This window comes from Saccopteryx bilineata, chromosome 8 (genome assembly GCF_036850765.1).
Source record: "Saccopteryx bilineata isolate mSacBil1 chromosome 8, mSacBil1_pri_phased_curated, whole genome shotgun sequence".
Lineage (NCBI taxonomy): Eukaryota > Metazoa > Chordata > Mammalia > Chiroptera > Emballonuridae > Saccopteryx > Saccopteryx bilineata.
The window spans coordinates 54,183,809-54,200,262 of NC_089497.1; the positions used below are offsets into that span (position 1 = coordinate 54,183,809).

The following is a 16,454-nucleotide window of genomic DNA, read 5'->3' on the forward strand; positions in this document are numbered from 1 at the left end:
GTGCCCATCCTGGATTCCCAGAGGGAGGGCCTGTCCTTCACCTTGAAATGGAGACGAGAATCAACCTGCTGTGTTCCCAGAGGCCTGTCCTTGTCAAGTGTTCTGTAAACAGTGACAGTGAAAGTGGGGAGCAGGACACTCCTGTCACAGCATCTGCCGTCCCACGCGGCTGCTACTCTGAGGTGCCAGCTGGCATAAGACAAGTAAAGGTCCCGAACCCGTCCCCTCTGATGCCCCCAGAAACAGCTCGTCTGGGGGGGAAGGATGTTCAGTCGTTTCTGAATCATTTTGACTCAAGATGTTTGTGCAGACTTTTCTTAGCCAGAAGTTAGGCAGAGGGCAGCAGTCGCCTTTTAGACGCATTCACCCTCCTCAGTCCTGCTTGTTTGACCTCTGTGCCTTTGTTTTCCTGGCATGTGTAGTGGGCCTCAGAACTTCTAGCAGATGGCATTGGGTTTATAAAAATAATTTTTACCACAGTGTAAAAAGAATGTTATATTGTATGATTCATTCTCCATCTTTCCTTCTAATATTTGTTCATATGCATATATTTTATTTTTTTACAATTTCCTATTAACTTTACCTTCATGCTTACCATTTGACTAGCTTCCGAGTGTCTCGCTGACCTGATGTGCCCCGAGCAGCCTGGTCTGGGTGCTGCCACAGGGGTGCTGCGCGGATCGGCTGGTACACACAGCCTTTGTCCTCTTCACTTCTGCCCTTGGAAAATGTTCCCAGGGATAAGATTACTAGATCCAAAAGCTGATAACTTGAATTTCCAAACCGACTTAAGCTTTTTTCCTGCATTCCCCAGGAGAGAAAGAGGTGTTTTTATAAAGAGTTTTTATAACTCTCTTAGTTACATTTATTTGATTTTTTTTTTTAAACCCTGTCTCAGAAGCAAAGACATAAACTCACATTTAGATTAGATCACAATAAGCTTCCCTTTTGAAACTCTTCCCCCTAACTTAAGGGACAAACTGTAAACTAGAGCATGGCCAGGACATGCGACTCTCTATGCCTATAGTCATTAGTGTCAGAGGCTAAGGACACAGGTGTCCTGGGCCCTGGGAACACCGTCGCCCCTGCTTTGATGTGCCGGGGGTAAAAGTTTGCACATACATTGAGGATAATCATTTCCCCCAGCTTCTTCTCCAATAGGAGAAGGAAGGAAATGCCCCCCCCAGTGAGCAGGAGCCCCAAACCACTGACCGAGCAGTCACAGGACCAGTCCTTACTGTGGTGCATGGGGAAGAGAGCCCTTGGCCTGAGCCTCCTTTCGCTGTGAACAGGAGAGCCTCCCGGTGCTCCAGCACGAGACACACAAGTCCTACTAAAGCCCTTTATTACTGCCCGTGTTCCAGTTTGGAGGCCTGACTGTAAATAGCTGTGTTTGTGGAGGAGTGCGTGTGCATGTGCGTGTGCATGTGTGTGTGCGTGTGCATGCGCATGCACGCGCTTAGGGAGGAGGCGTCTAGTTTTCTGGCCTCTAAGTGCCTTGCCCCCAGCAGGTTTGCTTGACACAGTGAAGATCTGTATCTGAGTAAAGCAAGGACAATTCCTCTTCTTTGGACACACTGGAGGCTGGGTTGTTCGACTCCTTCCATACCCCAGAGCAGCAACGGGCAGCCCTGTAGTGGCCAAAGTCTTGTCCGCCCCGCCCTCATCCCCACTGCTCTCAGTAGGTACAGCCTTTAACTCTTGGCCTCCCAGGGAACTCAGCGACCTGCTGCTCAGCTCCTTTGGTGGCTTGCTTAAGGAGAGCCCAGTCCCATCCCTGCTTCCCGTCTGGCAGAATTCCTGATAAGGCGTCTGGGAGGCCTGGCCCACACCCACACCCCCTACATCTACCTCAAATCATAGAGCTTTGCTTGCCTCGCCTGCCTTGAGCTTTGGACTTGCTGTTTTGCTTCCTAATTGCTATTCCTCAGTCCTTGCTAATCTGCTTTTCCTCTGCTGCTCACTGTCTTGCAGTCCTCCTCTTTGCTAGCAGCCCGGCAGGCTTCCGCCGAAGTACCGACTGCGGCAGACCTTGTCAGTGCAATAGAACAGTTGGTCAAAAGCAAGCTGGTAAGTGGGGGTCCTGGAGGCAGGTCTGCCTGCATCTCACCTGTGTGTGGCTGCTACGGCCCGGCACCTACCGGCCTCGTTCCCCTTTGCTCCAGCCCTCATTCCTGCTGCACGACTGTTTCCAGCCAGTGGTGCTTTCTAAAAAGCTGTGCCCTGCAGTCCTTTCGGGCTTTGTTTGGGAATGAGCATGGGCAATTAACAGGTTCTTTTGGGACGGTGTCCTTGATGAAAGGTGAAAAGTATTCAAGGTAAAATAGCCTCCCTGTAAGCCTGCCACACTGGCCTCCAGGGAAGAGACTCTGGAACAGGGACTGGCGTGCATCTGGTTAGCCCTGCAGCTGACTTTGCTGCTGAGACATAGAGCATGTCTCGTGGTTCTTTGACAGCACTGAGTCATGTTTTGGGGGCACCTCAGGGAGCCTTCTAGCTTGTAGTCTTACCCCAGTAGCCTGCTGATTAGGAGGGGAATGGGCGCACGTGCATGGGTCCCCCCACCACGGGACAGTAAGGGAGCCGGTGCCTGTGCCGTTAGGAGACAGCTTCTTCCTGGGTGGAGCCGGTCCTCTGTGCCCCTAGTTTTATATTTGAGTGTGTCAGTGCAAGATGACAGTTGGAAGCGTCTGCCTTTCCTTTGCTCTTATTGATGTCGCTCACTTGGTTTTTATTGCAGCTCTCATTAGGATAAATGTCTGTGCTTCTGCCAGGTTTCTGTTGGGCAATCCTGTTCATCAGCGCCATTTAAACTCTTCTCCATTTGCCAGGAATGAGAGGACAAGAATAGATGCTTTCTAGGGAAAACTGCCTAATGATAATTTTAATTACAAGAGCTCTCTTTTAAAATATGCAAGCTCTTCTAGACTACCAATGAAATTTAACACATATGACACTCCTCTTTTCCTTCTAACTTTCCTTCCTAGTTAAAAATAAAAAAAAACATAACTGGTGTTTTCAGTAACTAGTGTCAAACTCTGGAAAGTTGTTCGTTTCCTGCCTTCTCTCCCTGTCCCGTTGCTGGGAGTTGATTGCTCTCCGGGCAGTGCGCTGACCTTTCAAAATATTAACCACTCCTCCCTTGTTCTCCTTTCCTCTCCACACTGACCATTCACCCTCTTCATTCTTCAAATACCATTTAAATATTCTTTCCTTACCCTCAGTTGGTTAGAGCATCATCCCTGTATGCCGAGGTTGCAGGATCGATCCCCAGTCAGGGCACATACGAGAATCAACTAGTGAATGCATAAAATAGTGGAACAACAGCTCAATGTTTCTCCCTCTCTCTCCTTCCCTCCTTCACCCTCCCTTTCTCTCTCGCTCTCAAGTCAATCAATTGATTAGTGGTTTTTTTCACCTTAAGTCTTTTTTTTTTTTTTTTTAGCATGTGCTAGAGAGAGACACACACAGACAGGGACAGACAGAAAGGGAGAAAGATGAGAAGCATCAACTCATATTTGTGGTATGTTAGTTGTTCATTGATTACTTTCTCATATGTGCCTTGTCCAGGGGGCTCCAGCTGAGCCAGTGACCCCTTGCTCAAGCCAGAGATCTTGGGCTTCAAGTCAGCAAGTTTGGGATTCAAGCCAGTGACCATGGGGTTATGTCTATGATCCCACACTCAAGCCAGCAACCCTGTGCTCGAGCTGGATGAGTGCGTGCTCAAGTCAGTGACCTCGGTTTTGAACCTGGGTCTTCAGCATCCCAGGCTGATGCTCTATCCACTGTGCTACTGCCTGGTCAAGCAAAAATCATCCTTTTTTCCCCGTGCATTTTCTCTTTCACCACCTGAGACTGGACCCTGACCTTCTTTCACCTGGACAATTGCTGTGTCCGTTGCTTGACCTTCCCCCACCCTGGTCTGCCTCCCAGCCTCGCTCTCCTGTTGGGTCCTCCACAGGCACTGTTTATTGTCTCCTCCCCCAGAGAAAGATCGTGGTCTCCCTCTTGACTACACAAGCAGTCATTTCCAATGTGGGGTGTCTTCAGATACATGAGACGGGTTATTGAGATTCAGGAAGAAAATAATAGAATCTCTTTATCTCATCATTTTAAAATGGTTTGTATATGTTTTAATATGTACACAATGGTAATACAGTAGCACAGATGTATAATTTATAATGTTATTTATATATGCTTTGGGAATTCATAATCAAAATTATGCTTACTGATAGAGGTATATAACCAAAGTTTGGAAATCACTGGCCTCTAAGAGAAAATCCACACTCGCCCAGAATTCTAATGTTCTGTAGCCTCTTCTCCAACCTGTCTTTCCGGCACCCACTTGTCATTCTGGTTGACAAACTCTGAATTGTTTTTTTCACTGTCCCCAAATACACATTTGGCTTTCCTCCCTCCAAGTATCTCTTCATACCCATTCCACATTCCTGGAATGTTCTTCCTTTTATTTTTGCTTTTCTGAAGCATAATAGGGCCCCATTCAAACCTCGTTTCTCCACAAGGGCTCCCGTGCAGCCCAGGCCGACGACTTCTGCAGACTCACAGTAATTCCTCTGTGAGCAACCCTGCGGGGACAGCTCTCAGAGGGGCCGTTGTGTTATTTGTAAAAATAACTTACTCTTTCATCTGCCGGTAGACAGTTTGTCATTCAGGACATCGGTTTCCCCTCCCCTAGTGTAGACAGGAGCCTTTTGCACTTATACTCACATCAGTAGACCCTTGTTTCCTAAAGTCTGTATGTCTTTCACATTTTGGATGGCCTTTCTCCTACCTTAGCACTCTTAGGAGTCTCTGCTCGCCTCCAGTTTGTGTGAGCAATGGGTCTGCTGTTACAGATGTGAGTGCAGATATTGAAAAGTCCCAGGAGAGCAAGTTCCCGAAGGAGAGGGGCGTAGGGTGGCGGTGGAGCGGATAGGCCCGATAACAGGCCGTCAACACAGGTCGTTGGATGAACAGCCTTTCTGGGGTGAGTTTACCATAATAAGGACTCTAACTTCTTCCACCAGTAACTACTTTTTGAGGACCTGCAGTGAGCCCAGAATTACAGAGGTTTTTTTTGGCTGAACACACCAAACCAAGCTCGTATCACAGACAGGAATGAGGGAGCAGTGGTTTGGTTTCTCAGAATCTTCTCACCAAAATTCAGTCCTCGTCCTTCCTCTGCTTTCTCTTCCTTCCCATCCCCACCGTGCCCACCGCGGGGAGCCGATGGAGCCCCGGGAGGGGCTTGTTTCCTCAACCACGTTTCCATCTCCCAGACCTGTATTTCTATCCCTCAGCAGCTCTTTAGCTTAGAAGAGGGTGAGACCTAGAGCCCATAAAAGTTCAGGGGGTGTGGGGTTATCTGACTGTAAGTGCAATGGTGTGACAGCTGCCAAAATAGCCAGTGCGGTCACAGGCCGGATTCCTGAAGGTGCAATGTGCCGTCACAGAGAAGTAACAGCCCCATTGTGCTCTCAGACCACACCTGGCATGAGTTATGTGTGAGTCATGCATCAGATTTTGAACCTGGCATTTCAGAACATTCTGGAACTCAATGGAAGTTGTCCCCGAGAAGGTAAGCAGTACCGTGTGGTCCGTGTCTTTGGGAGGAGAGCTGAAGGAAGTGAGGTTAAGAATGAGGGGGAGTTAGGAGAGAGAAGACAGAGCTGTCTTCTAACAGTTGAGCACTGCCATGGGGAAACAAGGGTTGGTCTCAATGCTTATTTTGCTCCAGAGGGAGGAGCCTACACCTGTGGGTGGAAGTTATCTTAGTTCAGTGTAAGAACTAATAAGGCCCCCTTCATTGTAGAGTCTGGAAATTTTACAGGAGCATCTACTATACTTGGACTTTTATATCTAAGGCTTGAGTTCTGTTTTGGTTACTTAAGAGATGGCACCAAATTCTGCACTTAGATTTAACCTGGTCCTTTTTCTCTCCCCAAAAGCCACGATGAGCTCCTTGTGTTTCTGAGTTTCAAAGCTGCCCTAAGTGCTTTATGGTCTTGATGCCCCAGGGATTCCTCCCTGGGAAGCTGTGATCTCTGCTGCTGGAGGGTGGCCGCTGCTGTGGACTGAGAGGGGCAGAGAAAACCCCTGGAGCCCCCAGCGTCCTTGGGCAAGTCCCTTCAGACAAGAATGGGCACTTCTGAGTTCTCTCCTGCCAGCCTTGGTCTTTAACCAGTGCTTTTGTTTACCAAGAGAGGATGCCCACCTACCTCCCCAAAGAAAGCTAACATACTTTTACTAGGTTTTGTGTCAAGGTCTTGTCTTCAGTTTGACTCCCCCTGCTTTCCCTATGTGATTTTTCTCTTTTTTTTTTTGTTGTTGTTGTTGTTGTTGTTGTTGTTTTTGAGGGGTGGGGGCGACAGGGACAGACAGGAAGAAAGAGAGATGAGAAGCATCAGTTCATAGTTGTGGAGCCTTAGTTGTTCATTCATTGCTTTCTTATATGTGCCTTGACCGAGGGGCTCCAGCAGAGCCAGTGACTCCTTGCTCAAGCCAGCGACTTTAGGCTTAAGCCATTGACCCTAATGTCACGTCTATGATCCCGTGCTCAAGCCGGGGACCTCAGGGTTTCAAATTGGGTCCTCAGCATCCCAGGCTGATGCTCTTATCCACTGCACCACCACCTGGTCAGGCTCCCTATGTAATTTTTAATAAAACTTCTAGACAAGTGGGCTGATAGTGGTGGTAAGTGTTTAAGGAATCAGGAGAACTAGGTTTTAGTCCTGCCTCTGCCTCTGCTCCTTATTGTGTAGCCCCGAGCAAGTCATAGGCTACTTGGGTTTTATCTCATTTATCAGCAATGCTAATCTAATCTCAAGAGAGTTATGATGAAGTTTGAGTAAGGCGTGAATGTACTTTGTAAACCGATATACAAGCATCCTGCAAACCTAGCTCTTAGCTAACTCGTACATACTGTGAAGGGCAGGGAAAGGGAACCTGGTCCTACTTTATCTTCTGGTTTTACAGAAGATACACCACGCCCTGGGCACAGGGACACAGTATTTGCCAGCGAAGATATTAGTGGTTAGATGAGTGTTGCAGAGTAATAACAATCTATACCAGCGATTTTCAACTGGTGTGCTACAAGAATTTTTAAAACGTGCAATACCTATTTAGTCAAGGGCACTGACCTCTTCCCTTAGATTGTCAGATTAAAAAAATGACAACAGCCAACACAACAATAACCATCTGGTGTGAATGAATCAAAATTATATCTTTTTTTTTTGTCATATCATCAATATATATATATATATTGGTGTGCTGCAGAATTTTAGTAATTAGTTTTGTGTGCCATGAGATGAAAAAGGTTGAAAATCTCTGATCTAGACATATTCAGTTTTGAAATTCAGAGATATTTTCTTCTAGACTCTTTTTAAATAATGTAACCATAGAGTATGCAAAATTTAAGGCCTGTTTTCTTTACTTATCATAGCAGGGACATTTTCCCAAGTCACGAAAAGGAACATTAAGACTGATCTGTCTAAAACTTAAATTCAGTGGTGTTACTTTTCCGCTTAAAATTTTTCTGTCATTGGTGTTAAAAGATAAAGTCTCCACTTCTTGCCCATGCTGGGTAGTTCAGTTGGTTAGACCGTTGTTCTGATTTGCTAAGGTTGTGTGTGGGTTCAATCCCTGGTCAGGGCACATATAAGAATTAACCAATGGGGAAAAAAAAAAGAATCAACCAATGAATGCATAATCAGGGGAAAACAAATCGATATTTCTCTCTCTCCCTACCTCTCTCTAAAATCAATAAATAAGTATATAAAGTCTCTACTTAATGCTACATACAAGGCTTCTTATGATCTGACCCATTCATACTTCTCCAGGGTTATCTATATATTTCATTCCCAACTCTTCTTTCCCCAACACCGACTCACCCCCAACTCACATGCCACAGTTATTTGCCAGCCTCCGACCTCCTCTTCAACTTAACACCCTACACCCTGCCTGTACCAGGCAGCGCTCAGCAGCCCAGGCAGCCCAAGTTCATCCTTTACTCCGAACTGCGCTGGAATAGCCTCCCACTGGTCTATCCAACAGTCTTTTTCATCTCTCAGGACTCAAGTCAAGTTGACTCTCCCATTTAGCCTTTCTCTTATTTTTCACTCCACCACAGAGCTGTCTACTCCTTTTTTCATCCTCCATGGTACCTTGTCTGTCTGGAAGAACATCCATTGTTGCTTGTATTACAGAGGGCACGGAACCATATCTTATCCATCTTTATTTCTCCAGCACTTTGCAAATATTCAGCATGTAGATACACATTTGCTTTAGTACAAACAAATGATCATTTACGATACTGAACAATGAATGCTGTGCCAGGGGTGTGTAGAGGGTGGTTATAGAAGCCCAGAGTGTAAAGCCAGTATCCATGGCCACCATCACAGCTGCCTGGCCCATGCAGGTTCGCATTAGATTCGGACAGACGGTAATGAAACAATGGAGCCAAGAACTGGTGAGCCATTACCTTTAATCCTAGCTTGCACCCGGCGGACAAGTAAAAACACACACTGGGCTCCAAAACCCAGTCATTCAGTGCTCACAAAGCTACTGACTTATCCAGGTTTCCTAGAATCAAAGGTTTCTAGCTCACTTGCCTTATTCACCTCTGTTCCCCATCTCCTTCCTTCTCTCTGCACAAACTCTGCACTAACTGGCTTCTCCCTCAGCACTCCACCATCTTGGCTGCTTCTCTTGGCCTCTTCCACGTGGCCTTTCTCTGCTGTCCTACAGCATGGGCTCCTAGAATGTAATCACTGTTCCCTGGAACAACGTGATCTCTCTTCCTTTTAAAACCTTTTGGCATGAAAGCCCTCCCCCAACACACATCAATACATTATCTCGCCCATCCCAAGCAGGAAGGACAACTAATATTATCACCTGGGCCACGGGCTTCCACATGGGTAGCGCCATCTTTAGCAAAGTGAACATAATATATTTTATCTGCCCAACACAGAGGAAGGGTGTTGTATGGGTATGTGATCCAAGATCCAGCGGACAGGAAATGTGCTCATTTTTAACATGGGGACAGCCTTCCTCCACACTTAGTCTACTTTTTTGAATTCTATTTGCATTTGAATTCTATTTGCATCTGACCTTGGAGCAACTATAGGAGCACCCATTGTGCAACTTTTGTTCCTCCCTCCTTTGTACACCTTTTCCTTTGCCTCCTGAGACTGTTGTGACCTGAGGCCAGGCAGGCAGAAATTCTCCCTGTGTGGTGCACAGCCCCCCACTCATCACCAGCCACCACTGCCTGCCCTCCCCCCCACCCCAGGAGGAGCACAGACAATTGAAGATCATCCCTAGTGGTCCTTTGAGTGGCACATAGTGTCCCAACTCTAGCACAGGGAGCTAAGTCCTCAGAGGGAATCACCGGGGGTAGAGGTAGGTGGGGAGGGGTGGGTGGGGAGTGAATTGTTATATTTATAGCCAACCTCATTATTTGAGGCAGTCTCAGCTGTACAGCTTAGTCAAACCCCCTACTTCCCTGTTCCTCTCTCACAGCTCCGCCCTCCTCAGCTCCACCCTAAACAGAACTTGGGCTTCTCAGCAGGTCAGGCAGGAGATGGAACATGTTTTTCTGCCTGCCACTTTGGACTCCTCAGGTGTTCTGCAGAAGAGCTGAGAACGGACCATGCCAAGCTGGATGTCCCCCAGGAGGGCCTTGTAGGCAGAGATAGAAGCCCGTTTCCCAGGCCTTGCAGCCAGCATCCTGCCAGCCAACGGGCTGCAGAACAAAGGCTGTAACAGCACAATGGGGTGGGGGGAGGGAAAGTAAAAGGCATGTAATCAGATCAATCACCAGCTGCATCCATCTGCCTGGGAGCTTGTCTCTGGTGATGGCACCAGGGACATGTCACATGCTGTTGAAAAGCCTGCCTGTCCGGTGGCTTGTCAAGCCTCAGCACCAGACACTCATTTTCTTAATAACTGGTTACAGAACCTGAACCTATAAATTTAGCTAAACTCTTCTTGACCTTTCTATATTTTTAGCCTGTGCTGCTTCTCTGGATAATGGTGTCCATGGTTGATTACTTGTTCTATAAAATACCTTCCTGTCAAGTTAAAAGAAGCTCTCTTTCTCAGGCTTATAAACCCTGTCCTCTTCATTCTAGTTTCTAGTGTGGGTAACAAATTCCTGTTTGGCCCTTAGCACGTTCTGTTGATTTGGGGGTGGGGTGAGGGGAAAGAAGGTTGCCGTCTCTTCTGAGCTTTAAATGTTTCAGCTTCAAGTTTTCATCTTCTCCACCTGTTCTCACATTGGGCACCTTGTCCCTTTTTTGTCTCATTTTCCTGGATTTTTTTCTACCTCGGTTAGACCTGTGTTGAAATACAGCGGCTGAGGGAGCTCATGGCAGATGCTGCAGTGCGGGTTGATTCAGACCATCCTGCTACCTTTTGGTCTTGGTGACTTCAGACCGTAGGGCTGATGCTTTCAAAGACTACTGAAGGGAAGCCTTTCCTTGTAGCCACGGCAGCTGCTGTCCACGGGCATCTTGTGTGGAGATTTGGGATTTGTCCCTGGTTTTGTTTACAGCTCGCTCACATGGGCTTGGTCCTCAGTCTTACTGTTCCTCCGCACTGCTTCTGCCAGTTTGCGTTATGAAATGCCACGTGTCACCGTGTGATTGTTCTTTGCGGGCACTTTTATTCCTTAGACATCTGTACACAGGAAAGTTCTGATTTATGAATTCAGTGTGGGGTAATTTTAGCTGTCTCACTTAAGATTGTCCTGTCACCGGCAGACCTGGGGTGAGCATCCTTTACGCTTCACTCCATCTAGAGCACCGGGTTCATCCCTTTTTACATGTTTCTCAATCCGGTAGCAACTTAATCAAAAGAAATGAAAGGGATTAATAAATGAAAGAAAGTGCTTGGTAAAGAACCTTAGCAAAGATGTTTTTAGTTAAGACTAAGTCTATTTACTTCTTCAGGAAGAAAACAGTGTAGCTGATTAAACAAACATGGTTTTGAACAAACTAGTTTTCCCGTCACTACCCTCCTCTTTATCATTTGCATTTAGTGTTTCTACAACGACTTTCTTTTCTCACCGCTTGTTTGGCGTAGAGTGGCAATGATGAGCCTCACTCCGGAGCTCTTACCCAGAGACAGATCACTTTGACAATTTTCGTTGTGTCTGGTGTCTGGAAAATTGGCAGGCAGCACGTGACGCCAGGCACATCCTGATGGCCAGAGCCGCTGGCATGCTGGGCTCCCTACTGCAGGGAGGTGGGAGTCTCTGGTCTCCTGGCACTTTACCGAGGTTCAGTGAGAACAGCCTTGGCTACAGATCTGCCAGGTTGCCTGTGGCCGGGCTGGGAGGACACGCAGCCTTGCAGGTGACGTCTCAGTGTATACTTCTCTAAGGCTGTTTACTCTTCTCTTTCAGAGCCTGGAAGGAGGCTCATATCAGGGGAGCTTGAAAGACCCAGCAGGCCTCCTGAACGAGGGGATGACCCCGCCCACCCAGACTAGAAACCTGGAAGAGGAGCAGAAGGCCAAGGCCCTGAGAGGCCGGATGTAAGTGGCTTTCCCTCATCCCACCCTGGCACACATGAGTGCAGCGGGCAATGGGCCAGGGTCGCAGGAAATGTGGGGAGAATCAGAGAGGGATTTGAGAGCCATTCAAGGGAAGAAATGCTGGGTCCACAAGCAGTACTAGTCCAGGCTCCATCCCAAGAAAGCCCTCAGTCTCCCAGCAGACAGCTTAAGATAAGAATACCACCTGGAGACAGAGCTGGACTTCATCTCCAGAGGGCCCTTCCAGCCCCGGGTTCCCACTCTAATTCCCTGTGAGTTTTCTTTTATCACTTTCTTCCAAGCAGTAACTCGGGCTGTGCTAAAGATATATTTCATTGCTGTCATTTGGCCTTGCCAGTTCCTTCCTGTGGCCTACAACACATGATTGTGTCTTAGGCAGGGGCATGGCTGGCGGCTGGATGCTGATAAAGAAGTGTGTGTTCCCCACTTCCTCGCCATCGCCCCCAGGCCCCAGGCCCCAGGCCCCAGGCCCGGGATCCGGTTGCTTCTCTGTGCCATGTAGACCAAGAATTTCAGATGAATTGCTTCCTGGGTTCAGAATGGTTACAGCCCTTGTGCAGGGTCCCTCTTTAACATCTCAGAACTTGATCCCTTCTGCTACTAGGGCCACAGATGCAGTTGTGTGGCCCCAGGCAAAACTCTTTCAGACCTGGATGATCGTGTCAGACTCCAGGGAGCCGCACGACACCCAGCCTGCCCCGTGCACAGCCAGCAGCGCTTTGTGTCCAGCTCTTTATGGTCGGGACAGAAAGAGAAGTGTTTGGCTTTGACGCCTCGGGGACTCCAGAGAGCTTGTCGGAGCAAGTTCCCAGGCCACAAGTGACAGTGAAAGAACAGACTCTTTGGACTCTTGTACAGCTGGGTTCAGATCTCAGCTCTGCCATTCACTTTGTCCTCTTGGGCACTACTACTGCCTGAGTGTTTTCATCTGTACACAATAGGGCTTACAATCCCTACCTTGTTATAAGCACGAGAAAACCCCCAGGAAGCAACTGGTATGAAGTAAATGCTCTAAGAGGAAGAATTCCTTAACAAGAAAGAAACCAAGAAAGCAAATGTCCTTGAAGTTGTTAAATCCCACGTCTGGTGGCGGGTAGGGAGGGTGTGCATTCAAAGCTGGGATTCTGGACTGTCTGCAGTCTATTTTGCTGGCCTTGACTGGGGATTCTGTCGGCCAGTTACCATGGATACCTGTCTGAAGAATTGTAGCTTCTGTATCTCAAAAGCTTCACCTGATGTCGGTATCTCTGAGGTCTCAAAGATTGGTTATCAAGCCAACGTCTTTCTCTTTGTTACACAAAGAACAGAGCAGAAATGCAAGAAGAAAAGTCTCATGTTGATCACTTGGACTCAAAGCTTTCCTAACTCAGTTTTGCCAAAATGGGTGTCATTCTTTTGCCCCGTGTCTGTACAGTTGTTCATTACAGGTGAGGGGGGCAGAAGCATAGAGAACAGGGAGCGGAATGCGGGGTTGTGAGTGGCGTTCTTTGTCTGACTGCGGCGTGCCATCTGGGAAGGCCCCCTCAGCCTCGGTGGCCCCCGCCGCTCAGTGCTGGCCTCTCGTAGGGAGAGCAGTAGAATGCACCTTCCCGGGGGGTGCCGTGCGTGGGCTTCTGGGTGGTCTTACACAAAGGCAGCAGAGGAACTCTCCTCTGAACTTAAATCTGACGATTTCTTGCTTCTCAGTGAAGAGGAACCTTCATTGTTCTTAACCTCCTGCTCAGGTTTGTCCTGAACGAGCTGGTGCAGACAGAGAAAGACTATGTCAAGGACCTGGGGATTGTGGTGGAGGTGAGTAGAGGGCTCTGGTTGGTCTGTGGTCACCCCACTCGGCACACTGGATGCTAGCTGGGCCAAAGTGTTTTACCTTGAGCGTGTCTAGTTGACTCTTTCCAGGAATGTGCAGAAATGAAACTAAAAATGGTAATAGATGAACTAGGATATGTAGGTAAGGTTTGTTAGTTTTTTCCTCTTTTCCCTTGAATATTGTAAGAGGTTTAGAGGGGGGTAGGGACCCAAAAGTTGTGGCCTGTTAGTTGGAGCTGAGTCCGTCCACCTTGTTTTGGTGACCAAGTTTCTGTCTCTGAGCTTTTCTGTCTCAGAAAAGCTCAGGTTTTCTTTGGTGCTTAACCAATGAAACACCGAGAGCCGCCTGACCTGCATACGCAGTCACTTTTGTGAAACCTTGGGGCTTATATGCTTCCTTAGATTGTAAGGAGAATTTATGACTACCAAGATGATAGGCAAAGAAAAGAGCACCAGTAAGGCAGGATTGACAGACCCACAGTTCCCAGTCATCTTGGCAGTAAATCAACTGCTCTTTCTCCATAGCGGTTTACTTCAGGGGGGTTTAGACACTGGGATGAGAACGTCTTAAGACAGTAAAGGGGTAATTTAGATGGCCTAGAGCCCTGTTGCTAAATATCTTAAACAAAAGAATGTCAGTTCTAAAAACTGAATGTCTGGTATCTTAGTCATCTGCTGTTTGCTCACGTTGGACCTGTAAGTCCCCACCCTACGAAATCTGCTGACTCAGGGTTTGCGTTTGCTTATCCTGAACCTTGGATAAACAAACCGACCTGGCATCCAGAGGACCTGAGTTCTAAGTTATGGAAGTTACTCTCTTCACCTAGGGAGGGTGGGGCGGGCAGGGGGAGCGCAGCCTCCTTATGCAGCAGCCTAGGAGGTAGAGGACCCGAGAGTCTGGAGGCTGAGCTCCGGAAGTCAGACGGCAGTGGTGCCGCGGTGGGACGGGTCACGTGGTCACGGAACTCCCCAGTGCCCTGGCTTTCCCTCGGTCAGACAGGGACGAGTGCTGCCTGTGCAGCCTCCACGCTCGACTTTAACCCGTTGAGTAGTGAGTTTTTTTCATGCTTGCTGACCACCGGGAGTGAGTTGTGTGTTTGTTTGTTTTTTCAAAAAATGTAATTAGTTCCAGGTATAGTTTTATTAACTTAATATCATGTTTGTTTTATAACCAATTTAAGGAAACAAGAAGAACATACATTTACCTTCTTTTAATGTTGCCTTACACATTTTTGAAATAAATCAATGGTACTCTGGGTGGTCAGGAAGCACGAGGATGTACATGAATGTTCGTACTACTCACAGGGTTAAAGCTGAAATGAGATTACACATGATAACACTTTACAAGGTCTGAAGTATTAATGTATTAAGACTTATTTCTAGGCCAAATATGTCTAGTTCTGAGTCTTTAGAGACATACAACTTGAATGGGGAGAAGGGAGAGGGGCAGGTGATTTCTTCTTTGTTCTGCTTTCTTAAGGGGGCTGGAGACAAAAGAGACCCGGAAATTCATAACAGCTCTGTGCCCCCTCTGCACAGGGCAAGGTCCTGGTCAGACAGTGAGCAACCACAGAGCCCTTGCCCTCAAACTCATGCAGAGTGGGTGCCCACACAGGGCTGCAGTGTGGTGCTCTGCCCGGAGAGCGTTCTAGTGAGAATGCTCAGCCCCTCCCTGCCTCTGCCCTCAGGGCTTCATGAAGAGGATAGAAGAGAAGGGGGTCCCAGAGGACATGCGAGGAAAGGATAAAATCGTGTTTGGAAACATTCACCAGATTTATGACTGGCATAAAGAGTAAGTACTGCATCGTCCTGGGGACCGGTCCCAAGAACCCGGGCCTCCCCCGTCCCCCCCACCCTCCCCCTGCACCTGCCCTTAGGGGCTAGGGTTTGGGAAGAGTCTTCTGTCCTTTATCCCAGCCTTGGGAAAATACACAGTGCTGAAGAATGTGGCTTCTTTCTTTTATCCCCTCCCTCCTTTCAGTTTTTTCCTGGCTGAACTGGAAAAATGTATCCAGGAGCAAGACAGATTAGCACAGCTCTTTATTAAACACGTGAGTGTTTCCTGCACCTTCCCCCCCCCCAACCCCCCCTCTCCCCCCGCCAGGCTCACTTACATGCATTTTACATTCCTCCTTTCCCTCTGTTCGGCCTTGCTACCCTTCTCTGAGAGGTTTTCCTTGAGCTTTCCTGGCGTTTTGGACAATAGGCTCTTGCTGCTGCATTTACCCTTCTATCCTGGATATGAAGCCGCCTTGGTGTGTCCCTAGGGCAGTGGTTCTCAAAGTGTGTGCCAGGGCGCACTGGTGCACCCTAGAAGATTTCCAGGTGCGCCCTATGGTATTCCAGAGAAATATGTGCCTGTTGGGGACCAAAAAACCAACAGGGTTTTGGAGTTTAGATTTTTAGGGGATAGAGGTGTGGGGAATTGGCAGTAAGCTGACAGTCTGCCCAACCCCCCACCTCACTTGCCTGATTATGTTGCAAAAGGCTGTTAAGCTGTGGTGCTGGATTGTTTACACTACCCCCATGTTCCCCAGAAAGACTAGAGGCAAGTTTCTTCTATCTTTGTTTGATGTCAAGTTAAGATGATACGTATGGTGGGGGTTTTGGATTGATTAAACATAAGGAATTATCTCTTGAAGCCTTTGGATTCTATAAAAGAAGAACATGTGGCAATATCTAAAAAAGCTTTGAACGTTTTACTATAAATTTCAACATCCTATTTATGTGAATTAGGATTTTCTACCCTCAACACAATTGAGAGTAAAAAGAGAGGAATTCTTCAATATATTGATGAGGAAATGAGAGTTTGCCTTTCAAATATTATATATGCCCAAACATTGAAGAAATCGCTAGGACACATCAGGCTCATGTTCCTCATAAACACAAGAATGAAAAACTTAACACATTCGTGCCGAGACCTGCCGAATTTACTAAATCTTACTAAGAATGTATCTATATAGATAAAAAGATAATTTTTTGTGGTTTTTTAAATTTTTTAACCCCTTTTTTTACTAATTCTAAAAAGCATAACTCAAAAAATGTAACATCAAAATGTTTTTGGGCCCTGGCCGGTTGGCTCAGCGGTAGAG

General features: G+C 47.4%; 1 protein-coding gene across 25 annotated transcripts in view; it reads left to right on the forward strand.

Annotated features, from left to right (window-relative positions):
• KALRN (kalirin RhoGEF kinase) overlaps positions 1 to 16,454 on the forward strand; it is a 735,103-nt gene that overhangs the window by 654,138 nt on the left and 64,511 nt on the right. For 19 of the 25 annotated variants that reach the window (XM_066240722.1, XM_066240718.1, XM_066240728.1 and 16 more), the window contains 5 exons: positions 1,975 to 2,070; positions 11,405 to 11,535; positions 13,281 to 13,347; positions 15,051 to 15,154; positions 15,344 to 15,413. In XM_066240722.1, coding sequence (XP_066096819.1) covers positions 1,975 to 2,070; positions 11,405 to 11,535; positions 13,281 to 13,347; positions 15,051 to 15,154; positions 15,344 to 15,413 — 468 coding nt within the window. The remainder of the gene's footprint in view (positions 1 to 1,974; positions 2,071 to 11,404; positions 11,536 to 13,280; positions 13,348 to 15,050; positions 15,155 to 15,343; positions 15,414 to 16,454) is intronic. The other 6 variants (XM_066240731.1, XM_066240730.1, XM_066240747.1 and 3 more) reach the window with 1 other exon arrangement.